The sequence below is a fragment of the Pristiophorus japonicus genome, chromosome 6 (genome assembly GCF_044704955.1).
Source record: "Pristiophorus japonicus isolate sPriJap1 chromosome 6, sPriJap1.hap1, whole genome shotgun sequence".
NCBI lineage: Eukaryota > Metazoa > Chordata > Chondrichthyes > Pristiophoridae > Pristiophorus > Pristiophorus japonicus.
Genome location: NC_091982.1, coordinates 233,363,993 through 233,381,621, shown reverse-complemented (window position 1 = coordinate 233,381,621; position 17,629 = coordinate 233,363,993). Strand labels below are relative to the sequence as shown.

The 17,629-nt window shown below is 45.2% G+C and overlaps 1 protein-coding gene across 1 annotated transcript in view; it reads left to right on the top strand.

Annotated features, from left to right (window-relative positions):
* The first annotated feature begins 2,518 nt into the window (after positions 1 to 2,518).
* wwtr1 (WW domain containing transcription regulator 1) overlaps positions 2,519 to 17,629 on the top strand; it is a 185,600-nt gene continuing 170,489 nt past the window's right edge. The window contains exon 1 of the mRNA XM_070883718.1: positions 2,519 to 3,533. Coding sequence (XP_070739819.1) covers positions 3,124 to 3,533 — 410 coding nt within the window. The 5' untranslated portion in view covers positions 2,519 to 3,123. The remainder of the gene's footprint in view (positions 3,534 to 17,629) is intronic.

Here is a 17,629-nt window from a genome sequence, read left to right as displayed (position 1 = left end):
ATTTGCTTTCTTAACCGCCTGCTGTACCTGCATGCCAACCTTCAATGACTGATGTACTATGACACCCAGGTCTCGTTGCACCTCCCCTTTTCCTAATCTGTCACCATTCAGATAATAGTCTGTCCCTCTGTTTCTACAACCAAAGTGGATAACCTCACATTTATCCACATTATACTTCATCTGCCATGCATTTGCCCACTCACCTAACCTATCCAAGTCACTCTGCAGCCTCATAGCATCCTCCTCGCGGCTCACACTGCCACCCAACTTAGTGTCATCCGCAAATTTGGAGATACTACATTTAATCTCCTTGTCTAAATCATTAATGTACAATGTAAACAGCTGGGGCCCCAGCACGGAACCTTGTGGTACCCCACTAGTCACTGCCTGCCATTCTGAAAAGTACCCATTTACTCCTACTCTTTGCTTCCTGTCTGCCAACCAGTTCTCAATCCACGTCAGCACACTACTCCCAATCCCATGTGCTTTAACTTTGCATTAATCTCTTGTGTGGGACCTTGTCGAAAGCCTTCTAAAAGTCCAAATACACCACATCAACTGGTTGTCCCTTGTCCACTCTACTGGAAACATCCTCAAAAAATTCCAAAAGATTTGTCAAGCATGATTTCCCTTTCACAAATCCATGCTGACTTGGACCTATCATGTCACCTCTTTCCAAGGATGCAAGGAATGAAAGCCCTCAAACAGATTTAATATTGCCTTATTAATTGTGCAATGGTGGTCTTATTCCCGGTCTCCTGGCCAACATCTATCCCTCAACCAACATCACTAAAACTTGCTGTTTGTGGGACCTTGCTGTGCACAAATTGGCAGCCGCGTTTCCCAACACTGACATCACAACACTGATTGCACTTCAAAACTACTTCATTGGTTGCAAAACACTCTGGGACGTCCTGAGGTCGTGAAAGGTCTATATAAATGCAAGTTCGATCTTTCCATATCCCTTCAGGTTGTCTCAAATTCCAGTGCTTGTTTCACAAGGAATTTTAATTTTTCTTGCCTGTAAAATACAGTAAAAAATAATTAGGCATGATGATGTCATAATTTCATACATTTCTACACATGTCCTTCAACATTCGTGATCCCACATTAGTGGCGTTAACACTGTAACAGCACAGACTGTTCCAGACACTGTACACCCACTGAGAAAATGGCCTCTTAATTCAGATTATCTCTGCTTGTGTTGTATCCGCCTGGGGGCTCAGAATAGGAATGTCACCTTTTTGCCAAGCCCAAAACCTAACAAGGAGCCTAGCGGGTAGAGGGAGGGCTAAGGATCACAGCTCCAGTTCTGAAGATTATGCTGCTGAGCTCAGTAAAAATTGCAAACCTCGATTACTAAATACCATTCATGTTATACAGGTGACAGAATAGAAAAATAACATTTCTTCTTCCAAAAAATATATATTTTTACTGTTTGGTTTAAAATGTCAGCTCTGGCTCAGTGGGTAGCACCCTCGCCTCTAAGTCAGAAGGTGGTGGGTTCAAGTCCCATTCCAGAGACTTGAGCATAAAACAATCTAGACTGACACTCCAGTGCAGTGCTGAGGAAGTGTTGCACTGTCAGAGGTGCTGTCTTTTGGATGAGACGCTAAACCGAGGCCCCCTCTGCTCTCTCAGATGGATGTAAAAGATCGTATGGCACTGTTTCGAAGAAGAGCAGGGAAGTTATCCCCAGTGTCCTGGCCAAAGTATATCCCTCAATCAACATAACAAAAACAGATTATCTGATCATTATCACATTGCTGTTTGTGGGAGCTTGCTTGTGCGCAAATTGTTACACTACAACAGTGCCAAAAGTACTTCATTGGCTGTAAAGCGCATTGAGATATCTGGTGGCCATGAAAGGCGCTATATAAATGCAAGTCTTTCTTTTAAATTTAAAAAATTTCTCACTCACAGAATTGCCCCGACTGTCAGGTACAAAATCAGACGGTCGGAGCCTTAGATCTGATTTAACACCCGGAGAGTTGAGGTTAATACTGGTTACACACTGGTGGAGGGGGGTCACCCTGGGGCTGTATGCGTTCAATAGCCTCCTGCATTATACACCCACTTTTTGTGATGCCACCCAACAACGCTTGGCACGTGAAAGTGGCAGTATAACTGCACTCTTACAGGACTGAAACAGAAGCAGGAAAAAGGCAGTAAGCAGAGAGAAAGAGAAAAGAAGTCAAATGGAGGAAAATAGAAAAGAGAGAGGGATATTAAACGTGAGGCGAGTCAATGAGGGAGAATGAAAACCAAGACAGAGTGACAGAAAAAAATAAAGTGGGGGAGGGAGGCGGGGATTAAAATTCCTCTGATTCCATATATGGTAATAATAGAAAGGCAAACTGATTTCGAGTTCGCTCGCTCTTGTTAAGGTCACACAACTCAAAAACAAAAGAGGAAAAAAAATACACAGGCCCTTCAGAGTGTGTGAGTGAGCACTAAGTTTCCTTGGAATGTGAGGCTGGGTTCCCGATCACTCCCTCACATTCCTGCAGTGTGCTCGGGGAGCCGAGCCGGGAGAAAGTTTCTCTCTGTGCCTAAACTTTTTATTGCCGTTTCGCAAACTCATTTCCTCACGACACCAAAACAGCAGCTACATTAAGAACTTTTTTTTCTCTCTCCCAGTGGGTTGGAACTAAAAGTAAAACACTCCCATCACCAGCCACCCTCAAAAAAAAAGTTTACAAGAGAGAGAAAAAGTTGCTTTTGTCGAAGTTTTGTTTACACGCATGTGTGAGGAAATTGACAAAGGCTTGTTTTCCATAGTAAGTTTCATCGTTGTGATTTGCTGAGGTCAAGGAACCCAGACTGGGAGCTCATGAATAATTAAAGAGGGGGAGTCCTGCCAGCAGAAGCGACGCTGGTTGAACACTCCTTGGAAACTCGCATTTCCCAACTTTTTTTTTATTTGCCAGGAGTTTGGAGACGGGCGATCATGAAAGTTCTGATTAGTTTACATCCGCACTTTTGAAGACTGGAGGGGGGGAAATTAAAAAAAAAAGTTTTAACTATTAGAACACAAAAAAAGTTTTCACAAACTTTTTATTTATTTATTTTTTGTAATTAAAAAAAAAGAAAAATCCCTTCATATATAACAAAAAATCTGCAATGGATCCAAATCCTATCCCACCACCAGGGCAGACCATTGTCCGCGTCTTGGGGGACTCGGAGACTGACCTGGAGGCTTTATTCAACGCCGTGATGAACCCCAAACCTGGCACGGTCCCGCACCAGGTGCCCATGAGGATGAGGAAGCTGCCCGAGTCTTTCTTCAAACAGCCAGATTCGGGATCGCACTCCCGCCAGTCGAGCACGGACTCCAGCAGCAACTTGCCCCAGTTCCAGGTGCAGCACATCCGATCGCACTCGTCCCCTGCCTCGCTGCCCGTCAGTGCCAACCCCAACCCGCAGCAATACGGCCACCTCCGGCAGCAGTCCTTCGACAACATCGATGATGTCCCGCTGCCACCCGGCTGGGAGATGGCCAAGACCCCTTCGGGCCAGAGATACTTCTTAAAGTGAGTACCCAACTTTGTACATTCAAACTTTTTGACTCCAACCTGCACTGTGCTGAGCTCGTTGCCCCTTTCTAATAACATGACATTATTAAAATATTAGCAAACCCGGAACTCGCTGTGACCCTGTGGTATTTTGCTACAAATCTGTCATATTAAAAAAAACTTTGTGAGTGTAGAAATCTCCCTGATATTGTTGATCTCCCCCTATCCCCGGTTAAGCGTTTGTTTATATATAGGGGCATGGGCCCAATCTCAACATAAAGTCCATTTTGACAAGAGGGCAGAAAAAGTATTAGAAGAAAGTTATCAGCATTTCTGATTATTTGGTCAACGGTATTCTTTGTTAATAACATTATTAATTGTTTTGTCTACCTGCACAAAAAAAGGAGACCTTTGGAAAGAGTTTGCCATGTGAAGATTGTTTCTGCAAAGTCTTTCGGCTATTAGAATGGGATTGGCCAGAAAGACTGTGGCTGTCAGGGTAGAGTGTACCAGAATCTGGCAGATCAAACTATACTGAGGACATTGATTATAATTGGCACAGTAAAATGAAGGGGAGGGCTGATTATGATTGACAGAGAACCGGTACAGATTGGTGCTGCCCCAATGCCCAATTTGTTTAAGCGTATTTGTGTGTTGAATGACACTCTGGACTTGCCAAGGCGAGGAATGTTGGTGCTTGGAAGTGTGACATTTTGAGCAGCTAGTTTTGTGATTAGATCTCTTGTAGTTGCAGAGTCTGTTCGATGTACACTGCACCCAACAAAGTGTCTGAACTCCCATCTCAGAACATCACCAACTCCCTCTGCACCAGTTCCTACACTAACTGGACCTCTTTGAACTTGGTGCCACTTTGCATGAAAGCAGGGTTAACTTTGCTCCCCTGACTCACTAGGAACCCGGTTCAACCCATTTTTATGAGTCCCATACAGCTGTCAGGGAAGTTTTCATCTAGTCGGTCCGTGCTAAATTTAAACCCAGGTTCCAAAGGAAGAAGGATAATGTTCTAATCCCCCTAACCACACATCACGCCCCCCCTACCCCCCCCCCCCCCCCCATTCCCTTTCAGTTGTGTAGTTTCGGTCCCAATTTTCTTGCTGTACATTTGGGACAGGATATTGTTGAGCCCTGTGTTTGCCCTTGCTCGTGTCCCTGGACTATTCCCTTCCTTCCTTGTTTGCATATTGTTGACAATCTTCTATTGGGTGGAATGCCCACTAAGACCATTTTAGTTCGTTTTGCAATTATCCATCAGGAATACAAGAATATATATATTTTTCAGTAACTTTATTTGGACATGTTTTCTGTGAGCAAGTCTCACGCAGCCTAATGATCTTTGGATCCTTTAGCAGGAGATTACTTATGTCCATATGTTATATCTGTAACAGGATTTATCTTTTGTACCAAAACACCACAAGAGCTACATTATATTTCAGTCAAGGTTAAATCTTACAGCCTCCCACTCAGAGAATGTCAATATTGGTATACTGTAGTTCCTTTAGCATTACTGCAGCATTTCCCATTTGACCTGATAGTCAATATTTTGAAAACTTTGCTGTACAGAGTATACAGTCACAAAAATGTTTCCAGTTCTTTGACACCAGCTTCCAGTCCCTTTGCCAGAAAGAAAAGATGTAACTTGAACTAGCACCTTTCATGACTTCGAAACCATTTCCTACATTACAACAGTGACTACACTCCAAAAGTACTTCATTGGCTGTAAAGCGCTGTGAGACATCCGGTGGTCGTGAAAGGCGCTATATAAATCCAAGTCTTTCTTTCGACCTCAGCTCCACTTTCCTGCACTATCCCCATATCCCTTGATTCCCTTAATATCCAATTAAATACTTTGAAGTGTAGTCACTGTTGTAATGTAGGAAACGTGACAGCCTACCAACAGCAATGTGACAATGACCAGGTCCTTTGTCTTTGAGAACATAAGGACATGAGAAATAGGAGCAGGAGGAGGCCATTCGGCCCCTTGAGCCTGCTCCACCATTCAATAAGATCATGGCTGATCTTCATCAGTGTTAGCTGTGGCTCAGTGGGTAGCACTCTTGCCTCTGAGTCAGAAAGTTGTGGGTTTAAGACCCATTCCAGAGACTTGAGCACAAAAATCTATTAGCTGAATGAGTTCATCTCAACTGAAATGATAGTAGGGATGCTACAGCTATCCTTTAAGTCCCCGGGCTGCTGCGGTGTGAGTGAGGGGGGGATTGAAACCGAGTGTAAGCTACTGATTGACATGCACTCAACCTGTAGGGAATGCTTACGTCTGAAAGTCAGACGAGAACAGGTTCAAACTTGGCTGTGATGTCCTTGATGGTCATGAAACCTGCTGACACTTCCTCGCCACAAATTTCTGTTTTTTTTAACGCACTAATAACGGTGCGTGCCGTGGACTCGCCGTTAGTTTTTGTACCATGCGCTGCCTGGGAAACTGAGCCTCGGCTGGGAGTGGAGTGGGAACGTGCAGCTGCAAGTCTGAAAAATGACAGCCCTTACAGGGTAGTAGGAGTACGACGTGACTTCAGACTTTTATAACCATCAGGGTTATTTTCTTGGCAGATTTGTGCATTCTTTTTGTTTGTTTGCGGTTGAACACAACATTCGGTATTCAAGTACTAGACTACCAAGTTAAGGCATGGTAGTCTATTCAAAACTATGTACACCTGCTAACTAAATAAAGACTACAAAACAAGCAAACAGTTGTTTTGAATTGTCAGGAGTTGAATTACTATGGTAAGTTATTTTGCTCAGGGTCAAAATCTCAAGGGGTAGGAAGTAAATAAAATACAATTAAGAGTGGCCGTATAATCAGGGAAGTGGACCATTTGTAATTTTTGTTTCCATTGCTCAAAATAACGTAACAGCAGAGGGGTGAAGGGCCTTCAAAACAATACTTAAAGCTTAGACACAGATGTGAAAGTTTGCCAATTAATTCTGTGACTACTTCACGACTCTTTCAGCGCTCAAACTAAGTTAATCTTTTCCTCCATGTAACAGATGCAAAAGGGTTTATGTAACGTTGTCATAGTAAAAATGCAGCAGGCCCATTCATGGTTTTGGCACTTGTAAATCTTGCAGTGATTCCACAGATCTTAAAGGGTGAAAACAGCAATTTGCTTTGCTGACTACAAATAATCAAGACTTGTGACTCCTCAAAATAATAACAAATCGTGTTTTTATTGAGTGCAAAGCAACTTGCCTCATTATATTCGTGAGGTGAGCTAGGTGCAAACACAATACGTTGGATGGTACGTTTATTTTCTCTCTCGGTGGCGGCTGATCTCTTATCTCTGCTCCTAATGACGTTATGCCCAGCAGCAGTTCCTCCCCCCCCCCCCCCCTCATTATAATACAGATGACAGTACTCATGACAAAAACAGATCACTGCATGCTCAACAGACATGTTTCTGTCTTGGGCTTTTCTGCCGGCATCAGCCAGGCTATTGGAGTGAATTATTGAAAGTTTAGAACTGCACTAGTTTCTACTAGTTTGTGACATAAAATTGGGGAACACAAGTAAGTGGTCCTTGTGTCCTTGGAAAGATTCCTGCAACCCGGTCCACCAGAAATTAGGGAAGCAAGGAGGCTCATATATTTTCGAGGCGTTCCATTCATAGGCTTAATCCATAGGTTTTGTTTGTATATATTTATATCAGACATTAGTTTTATGCTAGAGAGTTACAAAGTGCTAATTCAGCAATGCAATTCTCATGATATCCTAAACCATGGAAGCAGATCTTGAATGCCAACGGAATCCTCAGACTGAATCACTGCCTGAAGCTCTCAGCCTGAAGCTCTGTTATGTGTTTTTCTTTTGTAATGTAGAGCTAGTTCATGGTCTATTAAAAAAATTTTTTACAAAAAAACTATTTTATCTCAGTGCAGAAGAGACAGAATGGTAAACAAAGAGACTAGTGAGATAAGAGAGCATGACAGCTTATTCTCATCTCAGCACGTGAGTACCTCACGATCTGGAACCCAATGCTCATCCAGCCCATTGTCCATGTCCCGAAGAAACTTGACTTGAGTCAGACAAGCTGGGTCTCCACAAGAGGTCTGTGCCTCAGCAAGAATTGTTGATACTTTGAGTGTTTTTTGATGTGATGACTCGTTACAGTGAGACACGAATGCTTGGCGCCACTGTGCAATCACACAGTGATTCAGCTTCACTAAGCCAATAAATGAGATACCGTAATCACCCACACAACATTACACAGACTTTGTTCTTGCACACTTGTGAAAGAAATCTAACTCTGGCACTTGTTTTCTGTGTATAAAACCAACATATTTCACTTAATTAATGTCAATTTTCTTTAACATAGAATCCTTAAACCTCTCTCTCCTGTCCCCTCCACCTTCATCTCCAATAACAAGTGCGAGGAGCTCATGGACTTCTTTGTCACTGAGATTTCGACTATCTTTTCAGCTGCCTCTGCTGCTCTTCTACTTTGCTCACTAAGCCACACTTCCCACAAGGCTCCCTGTCTGCCCTAACCCTGATCTTTCATCTTTCTCTAGTCTCTCTCCAAACTCCTCTCATGCCCCCTCCAAGCACATCTTGTCCATGAGACCTAATTTCTACTCCCAGGATCCCGTTGCAACTAAACTGCTGACCATCCAACTTTCCTCCTGGTCCCTGTGCGAGCTGACATTGCAAATTGTTTCCTCTTCCCCCTCCACCCCTCCCTTTCAAATCCATCATCATCACCCCCTCCTCAAAAAAAAACTATCCTTAACATCTCTGTTTTTGCAAATTGCTGCCCCGTCGCCAACCTCGCTTTCCTCTCCAATGTTCTTGAATGTCTTGTTGCATCCCAAACCGTGCCCAACCTTCATGCTTGAATCTCCTGTCAGGTTTCCGTCCCTTGCCACAGCACTGGAAGGCCCCTCATCAATGTCTCACATGACATCCTCTGTGACCATGATGCATTTCCTCTCTTTGTCTTCCTTGACCTCTCTGCAGTCTACGATATGGTTTGACTACATCATTCTTCTCCAACACCTGCTCCGTTGTCCAGGTACCCTTGCTTGGCTCGACTCTTGTCTTATCAAATCGTAGCCAGAGAAATCTAGTAATGGCTTCCTACGCCATTACTTCGGGAGTTCACCCAAGGATCTATTCATGGCCCCCTCCTCTTCCTCATCTATATGCTGCTCCTTGGCGACATCATCCTAAGACATAGGGCCAAGTTCCACATGTGTGCTGATGACACCCAGCTCTACCCCTCCCCTTTCTCTGTGCTGTCAGATTGTCCGACATCCAGTCTGGGATAGGAACTTTGAAAGAAGGAGGCCATTCAGTCTCTTGAGCCTGCTCCAGCATTCAGTTAGATCATGGCTGATCTGCATCTTAACTCAATTTACCTGCCTTGGTTCCATATTCCTTAATACCCCTACCCAACAAAAATCTTATCAATCTCAGTTTTGAAATTGGATGATTCACAATTGCCTCCAATCTCTCTTCTTTCGTATCGTAGTAGAAAAACAAATCAAATGTCAATATCTAAGTTGGATATCCAGGCCAAAGCTTCCGGTGTAACAGCGTGGCTATCTTGTTGGCTGCCTGCGAATTCTCTCTGAGGGCAGTGCTCGATGATGTGCTCCAGGGTCTGATTCGGAGTCCACAGTCACACGTTGGGGATGCTTTAATCTTCCACCTATGGAGAAGGTGGCAGCATCGACCATGACCGGTTCTGAGGTGGCTGATGGTTGTCCACTGTTTGCGAGGAAGGTTTGACCCTTCAAGTTGTACTGTGGTGTCCTCGATAAGGAATGCATTCTGTATGTTGCAGTTCTTCCAAGCATTTCGCCGTTGGTCATTAAGGCTGAGGGGAGATCGCTGAAGGCCTTCGGCGACGGTCCAAAATGGCCTCCTAGATTTGAGGCGGGTTGGTGGTAGGTTGTTCCAATCGGCCTGGATCGGAATGTCTTTGCTGGTGTAGCGGTTGTATTCTCTGGGGACTGCATATTCGTGGCGTAGATGTGGTGGTGCGATGTTTGCAAGCACGGGCAGCCAAGGTGTTGGTGTCGATAAAAGCGTACCGGTAATAATTCTCATCATAGAATTCAGCTGGACATCAACAGATTTGCCATGCGGACTGGATAGCCATGCCGGAGAGCAGTACTCCGCTGTAGAGTACATCAGGGCGAGTGCTGCCGTACCGAGGGTTTGAGCGTCTGCTCCCCATTTGAATCCGGTGAGTTTCTGGATCAAGTTGACCCTATTCTTTAGTTTGTTCCCAAGGTTCTGGACATGTTGTTTATATGACGGTGCGATCAAGCGTGACTCCTAAATAGGAAGATTATTTTTGGCATGGTTTACCTCTGCGCTGCAAAAGGAGACTTTCAAAGCTTGGTTTATTTGATGGGTGTTGAGGTGGAATGTCGAGGTGACAGTCCAGTTAAACATTTCCTCCAGTTAAACATTGGGAAGACCATAGTCATTGTCTTCAGCCTCTGCCACAAACTCTGTACCCTTCCCAGCTCTCCGGCCACAGTCTCAGGCTGAAACAAACTGTTTGCAACTTCGTTGCTTTATTTGACCCCAAGCTGGGCTTCCGACCCCATGTCCTCTCCTTCACAAAGATTTGCCAACTTCCAATTCCATAACATTGCCCATCTCTGTGATTTGGGGCTCCTATTTCACAAGAATATTGTGTACATCGAATGAGACAAAATAAGGGATGGCTGGTAGATGGATTATATGCCTGCAATGGGGGTTCTCTGTTATGTCATTGACAGACATGGGGGTGACCCATTGGTTTTTGGTATTCATACTGACCCCCGCCCATCGCAGGTATGGATCAATGGCCAATCTGTCACTGCTTAATCTGTCAGTATTTGCCTCATCAGAAGTTTAGTCAAGAATTATCAGGGCTATTGTTATCTCGCGGCTCTGTGTTATAAATAAGTTTATATTTATAGAAAGCCTTCCATCCTGCTTGCCAATCAGGTGTGACCCTGTGCACATGAACTTGTAGGAACGTGACTATGAGGAAAGGTCAAACAGCATAAGGTAGAAAATGCAGCTGCCCCAGTTGGCCTTCTGTTTCCAGATCAGTATCCAACAGTTTTAATAGCATTTGTCTGTAGTAGTATTGTTAATATTGTGATTCCAACACCAATTTCTATTGTTAAAAACTATCCATATTCTTCAAACACTAATCTTCAGCAGACTCTTGCCAAGGCTGCATGTAATTGGGCTGAATGGATTTCCTGTCCTGTTCCACAGGTTATCATAGTACGGGGTGGGGGAAAATGGAGACGCATGGATTAGCTTATCTAGGGCTAGTTGGGTTAGAGTTAGCAATGTCTATTAATATATATATATATATATTTCTTAAGTTGATTGATTGGTCCCTTTTGGAGGAATAGGGTACAATGTGTAGTCAACTAAAGGAGAACAAGGACATCTATACCAGACCTTGTAAGGAAATATTGACAACCCATTACCAATATTGCATTTCCATTGAAATTTCATGCAACAAGCTCACCTCACCTTTATGGGGGGGGGGGGGGGGTGCGGATGAATTTCCCCAGTCGTCATGTATTTTGACAGTATAAAGACATTAATAATTTGCTAACCAAAGTCATTCTTCCCCATGATGGCTAGGCCTTACGGGGAAAGGGGAAATGGAACCAGAACACAAGTTGACATTGGTGACTGTGAGCAAAGGTGATGTAACTCCAGAGAAGTCAGATGGTCAGAACTGGCACCTAAAGTTGTTGAACTTTGCTCACAGCCCTGTGTTGTCACTTGGTCCCTCCGGAATCTCCACACTTACTGCACTTGGTTGATCTTATAGGATCAGAAGATGCAGCTGAATTGTAGCTCCTTACAGATTACATTGTGTTTGTAAAATATCACATTTGGGGTAAGGTGAGGTAATTCGATTTCCGTATCTCCTACTTACCACCCTTTTCTTCATTGCACAATTAATAAGGCAATATTGAATCTGTTTGAGGGCTTTCATTTCTTGCGTCCAACAGGCTGCGTTTGAAGGTCATTAATTGAGCCAATATTCGGTAAGGTATGCTATGGTACTTATCTGCTCAGATCAGGAAGGCCCTGAGTTCTGAACCCTGTCTGTGTTGGGTTACTGGATCACAGTTAATTTTGCTTCAGTATATTCTGGGCCAGGAAAGGGGGGAATAAATCAGTGACAGTCCTGCTGATGATTACTGTCGGGTGACCCCTACTAGATGTGTAAGTGGATGGAATTGGATTTAACCGCAATGGTCCTTATGAAAGAAAAGAAAGAAAGACTTGGATTTATATAGCACCTTTCACAACCACCGAACATCGCAAAGCCCTTTACAGCCAATTAAGTACTTTTGGATTGTAGTCACTGTTGTACTGTAGGAAATGCGGCCGCCAATTTGCGCACAGCAAGCTCCCACAAACAGCAATATGACAATGACCAGACAATCTGTTTTTTTGTTATATTGGTTGAGGGATAAATATTGGCCAAGACACCGGGGATAACTCTCCTGCTCTTCTTCGAAATAGTGGGATCTTTTATATCCACCTGAGAGAGCAGATGGGGCCTCGGTTTAATGTTTCATCTGAAAGACAGCACCTCCGACAATGCAGCACTTCCCACAGTACTGCACTGGAGTGTCAGCCTAGATCTTTTTTGTGCTCAACTCTCTGGAGTGGGACTTGAACCCACAACCTTCTGACTCAGAGGCGAGAGAGTTACCCACTGAGCCGACACTAGTGCTCACCAGTGGAGAAAGGACCAGGGGGCGGACAGTACAGGGCAGTCAAACCCCAGCAAGAGAGAAGGAGGACAGTGCGGGGTTAAACCATCGAGTTGGCATGCATTAGAATGCGTTCTTTGAAGATCTCTCTTTAACTGGCTTTAAAGGGCCGCAGTGGAAATTAGTTCAATTCTTCTCCATCCTGTTTCTGGTGTTTGTGGATCCATAATGCACATCTTTCAGTAACTTGGTGGTAAGTTGCCAGCTGAGGAAGCCCCATGACGGCTGGTATGTGAAATGCAAATGTCATATTGGTGCAGCTAAGGCGGCCTTTGTGAGGATGGAATTAAGTTTGATTACAAGGCAGATTTTCTGTGCATCTGCCTTGCGCTGGACCTGATCTGGGAGCCCTAGTTGCCAACCCTCCAGGATTTGCCCTGGAGATTCTGGGAATTAAAAACTAATCTCCAGAACACTGCTGCGAGCAAACCCAGGAGAAAGATGGTAAGGGCATTAAATCAAATGTCTGTTTTATTCATTTTCTTTGAAGACTTTTGTTTATTAGTTATAAAAATATTGGGAGTGGGGTGGGGTGGGGCGGGGAATGGCTGTTTGACTGACGGTCAAGAATCATCCAATTGGGTAATGAAGAGTCTGTTCGTTTTCCAATTGCTGCGGAAAGGCGGGGCATCCGGAGGGTGGACGTGGCGGGCGACCAATGGCGTGAGACGGTTGGAGACTGGAGGTCATGTGATGACACCGCCAGGAATACGTCCAATCAGAGTGCTGATCCGAGGGAGTGCTTGATGCTGACAGAGGCTGAAGAGATTTGGAGAATGTTTCAGTCTTTAGCATTGACAAGTCTTACATTGATGTGCACAAAAATTTATATTTTATTAAGAAAAAAGTCAGTGTAAAAATAAGCAGTTTAAAAATAGAGGTGGCAGGACAGGTTGAGAAAGCAGTTAAAAGCTTAAGGGATCCTGGACTTCATGAATAGAGGTACAGGTATCGCGTACAAAAGCGTGGATATTTTGATGAACCTGTATAAAACACTGTTCGGTTTCAACTGGAGTATTGTGTCCAGTTCTGGGCACCGCACTTTAGGACGGATGTGAAGGCCTTAGAGAGGATCCAGAAAAGGTTTACGAGAATGATTCCAGGGATGAGGGGCTTCAGTTGCGAGGATAGACTGGAGAAGCTGGGGTTGTTCTCCTTAGAGCAGAGAAAGTTGAGAGGAGATTTGATCGAGGTGTTCAAAATCATGAGGGGTCTGGACAGAGTAGATAGAGAGAAACTGTTCCCATTGGCAGAAGGGTTGAGAAGCAGAGGACACAGATTTAAGGTGATTGGCAGAAGAACCAAAGGCGACATGAGGAGAAACATTTTTACGCAGCGAGTGGCTAGGATCTGGAATGCACTGCCTGAGAGGGTGGTGGAGACAGATTCAATCGTGGCTTTCAAAAGGGAGTTGGATAAGTAACTTTGTCGGCTCTTTGTCAACTGGCACGGACTCGGTGGGCCGGAATGGCCTCCTTCTGCGCTGTAAATTTCTATGTTACGGGGAAAGGGCGGGGGAGTGGGACTGGGTGAGGTGCTCTTGCAGAGAGCCGGCACTGGCTCGACGGGTCGAATGGCCTCCTTCCATGCTGTAACCATTCTATGATTTTATATAATTAATGTGGGGCCGGCTGTAATCACCAATTTGGAAAGGTTAGCTGATTGTTGATGCTGATTTGCGCAACACCTTCTCCCGTGTCTGCTGTTGACGGGTGACGTCAGCACGATTGAGAGCGAAAAATAAGTGTGTGTCCAGCGGATAACAATAGCTGTGGTGCAATGAATACAGTGAATGTGCTGGTAGTAAAAAGCACTGCGTTACTGATAACTATCTCTCACCCGCTCTCTCCTTACAATCTGGAAGTGTGATAAGTGTTGGTAAGTCACGGCAGTGGTGGGACAGGCTACTGCTGGTTTCCTTTTTAAAGGATGTCTTTACAGGAGATCGATCCTATCACATCACATCACATCATTTGGTCTTCCAACACACCCAGACCAGTCTGATCAGGTTGTTGAGGAGCAAGTTTTGTGTTAAGCCCCATTCTATACTGTTTTCTTAGCCGTTCAGTTTTGTTCTTTCCCCGTAAATGTGTCTCCTTCTCACAACGCTCAACTCGGATACCCTTTCGAATTAGCTCTGTAGTTGCAGCACACTGTCAGGAGAGGAGCTGTCACAGCTCCAGTGACACCCTGATTTGACAACTGCGCTCTCAATCATCATCATCATAGGCAGTCCCTTGGAATTGAGGAAGACTTGCTTCCACTCTTAAAATGAGTTCTTAGGTGGCTGAACAGTCCAATACGAGAGCCACAGTCTATCACAGGTGGGACAGATAGTCGTTGAGGGAAAGGGTGGGTGGGATAGGTTTGCCGCACGCTCTTTCTGCTGCCTGCGCTTGATTTCTGCATGCTCTCGGCGATGAGACTCGAGGTGCTCAGCACCCTCCCAAATGCACTTCCTCCACTTAGGGCGGTCTTTGGCCAGGGACTCCCAGGTGTCGGTGGGGATGTTGCACTTTATCAGGGCGGCTTTGAGGGTGTCCTTGTAACGTTTCCTCTGCCCAGCTTCGGCGCGTTTGGCTTGATTGTTGAATTGCTCTCTGCTCAGCCACTAATGCCCTGCTAGTATACAACATGCCAAATTTCCACACGGTAAGCTAATGAAGGAGGGACGCTAACACAAGATGGCCACCGGGGTGGCAGCTCCCTAGGGAGCTCCCCTGCCAAAACAACATTATCCTCGACATCTTCCACCATCCGATAACTTTTCACCCCCAACCTCACCCCTCCCACTGTCTTAAGTTTCCCCTACCTTAATAGACCCTAATAGGGGGTGCAATTTCTTAAAACTTTACTTAAAACCCTAATCCCACAAATCCCACTAATTTGGGCCTACCTCAGGGGCTCTCAAATATCGTTACGCTGACTGGCTGGAAAAGGTTCAGAAATGCAGCAGCTGACACAGAGACTTGTCTGACCATCAACATCTCAAGAGAAAAATCACTTGAACTGCCAGAAGCCAGTGGTGACGTGATAACATCACCAGACTGGTGGTGGTATCCTCCTCTGTATGCAAGCCCAGTAATGACCGTTACACCAGAGTTTGTCACGGCAATGCTGATCAGCAACATTTATGTAGCACGTTCAATGTAGCAAAGTGTTCGAAAGTGCCTTGCAGACTCAGCAGGACCGGAGGAAGGATTTAGGGGCCGTGATTGAGCGCGCTGTTGGTTTTAAGGAGGCTTCTGAAAGTGCGGAGGGAGGGAGCAGAATGTGGGGTAATGGAGTTTAGGGGGGGTGCAGAATGTGGGGGAACAGGGTTGGGGGGGATGGGAAATTTCCAGTATGTGGCGGAAAGTGGTTGCGGGGAGGGGTTTGCGGGGTTCAGAATGTGGGGAAGGAGGTTTGAGGGTTTCGGAATTTGGGGAAAGAAATTTAAGGGGTTAAGAATGTGGGGAAAGAAGTTTGAGGGGTTCAGAATGTGGGGAATGGGATTTGGGAAGGGCCAGAGTGTGAGGAAAGGGGTTTGAGGGGGTTTCCAAATGTGGGGAAAGCGGTCTTTTTGGAGGGATTCAGAATGTGGGGGAAAGGTTTTGAGGGGGTTCCAAATGTGGGGAAAGGAGGTTTTAGGGGTTGTGAATGTGGGGAAAGAGGTTTTTGGGGTTCAAAATGTGGGGAAAGTGGTTTTGAGGGGTTCAGAATTTGGGAAAGGGGTTTGCGGGGTGGAGTTCCAGAATGTGGGGGTAATATGGTTGAAGGCTCTGCTACAGATGGTGGAACAGAGGGCGAGGTGAATGTTCAGTCCTTTAACAAACCCATCTAACTTTCAAAGCCAAGGACTACAGCGTTTCGCTTGCCAAAAATTGCATTTGTAACACAATCTGTTTTTTAAGACATTCTGCACAAAAGCCAGCTCTCCCACACACAGTGTTTACAAATAGTGTGGAATCATTCTGCTGACGAACGTTCATCCCAGGCACCAAAGAGGAACAATTATCTCTGCTGGTGATTGGCTGCAGTGAATAGATGGAGAGTATTCAGTGGCAGGAGCTGTGGGTGAAACTCATTCTCCTACAGCAAGCTTATACTGGTTATGCGGTACACTGTATCGGGTATTTGCATGAATCACAGCTTGCTAGTGTCCTGATTTTTTTCTGTCACATGCCGCACATCAGTTGCATTTGATTGAAGCCAGGCTGATCTACCCCTTCCCTATCATTCTGCATTTTTTCCCCCATTCTCGGATATGGGCGTCGCTGGCAAGGCTGGCATTTATTGCCATTCTCTAGTTGCCCCTGAAGTGTCTGTGTTCCAATCCTCCCATATTCATATGAGCCATTTTTTTTACTGGCGTTTTCCATGGATTGTGTCAACGGAATAAGGGAGCCAGATCAGATTTAGTGGTGTAATCATTAGAATCCGAACTAAGATAGCACCAGTTTGCAACTGACCCTCAATATTCTTGGTGCAGAAAACGCTCTGCAATTCCTTTTTAATGAGGCATGAAGGTGTTGGCCGTGGCTCAGTGGGTAGCATGCTTGCCTCTGAGTCAGAAGATTGTGGGTTCAAGTCCCACTCCAGACATGTAAGCCTGTAAATCTGGATCTGACATTCCCAGTGCAGTACTGAGGGAGTGCTGCACTGTAAGAGGTGCTGTCTTTCGGATGAGAGGCTAAACCCTGTCTGCCTACTCAGGTGGATGTAGAAGATCCCATGGTGCTATTTAGAAGAAGAGCAGTGGAGTTCTCCCTGGTATCCTGGATATTCCTCAACCAGCATCACCGAAATAAAAACAGATTATGTGTCATTATCATATTGCTGTTTGTGGGACTTTGCCAAGCGCAAATTGGCTGCCGTGTTCCATACATTGCAATACAGGCACTTCACAAAGTAATTCATTGCTGTAAAGCACTTTGAGATGTCCTTGAGGTTGTGAAAGGTATGGCTCAGAGACATGGACCATGTACAGTAGATACCTCAAGTCGCTGGAGAAATACCACCAACAATGCCTCCGCAAGATCCTACAAATCCCCTGGGAGGACAGACGCACCAACATTAGCGTCCTCGACCAGGCCAACATCCCCAGCATTGAAGCACTGACCACACTTGATCAGCTTCGCTGGGCAGGCCACATAGTTCGCATGCCAGACATGAGACTCCCAAAGCAAGCGCTCTACTCGGAACTCCTTCACAGCAAATGAGCCAAAGGTGGGCAGCGTAAACATTACAAGGACACCCTCAAAGCCTCCCTGAAAAAGTGCAACATCCCCACTGACACCTGGGAGTCCCTAAGTGGAGGAAGTGCATCCGGGAGGGTGCTGAGC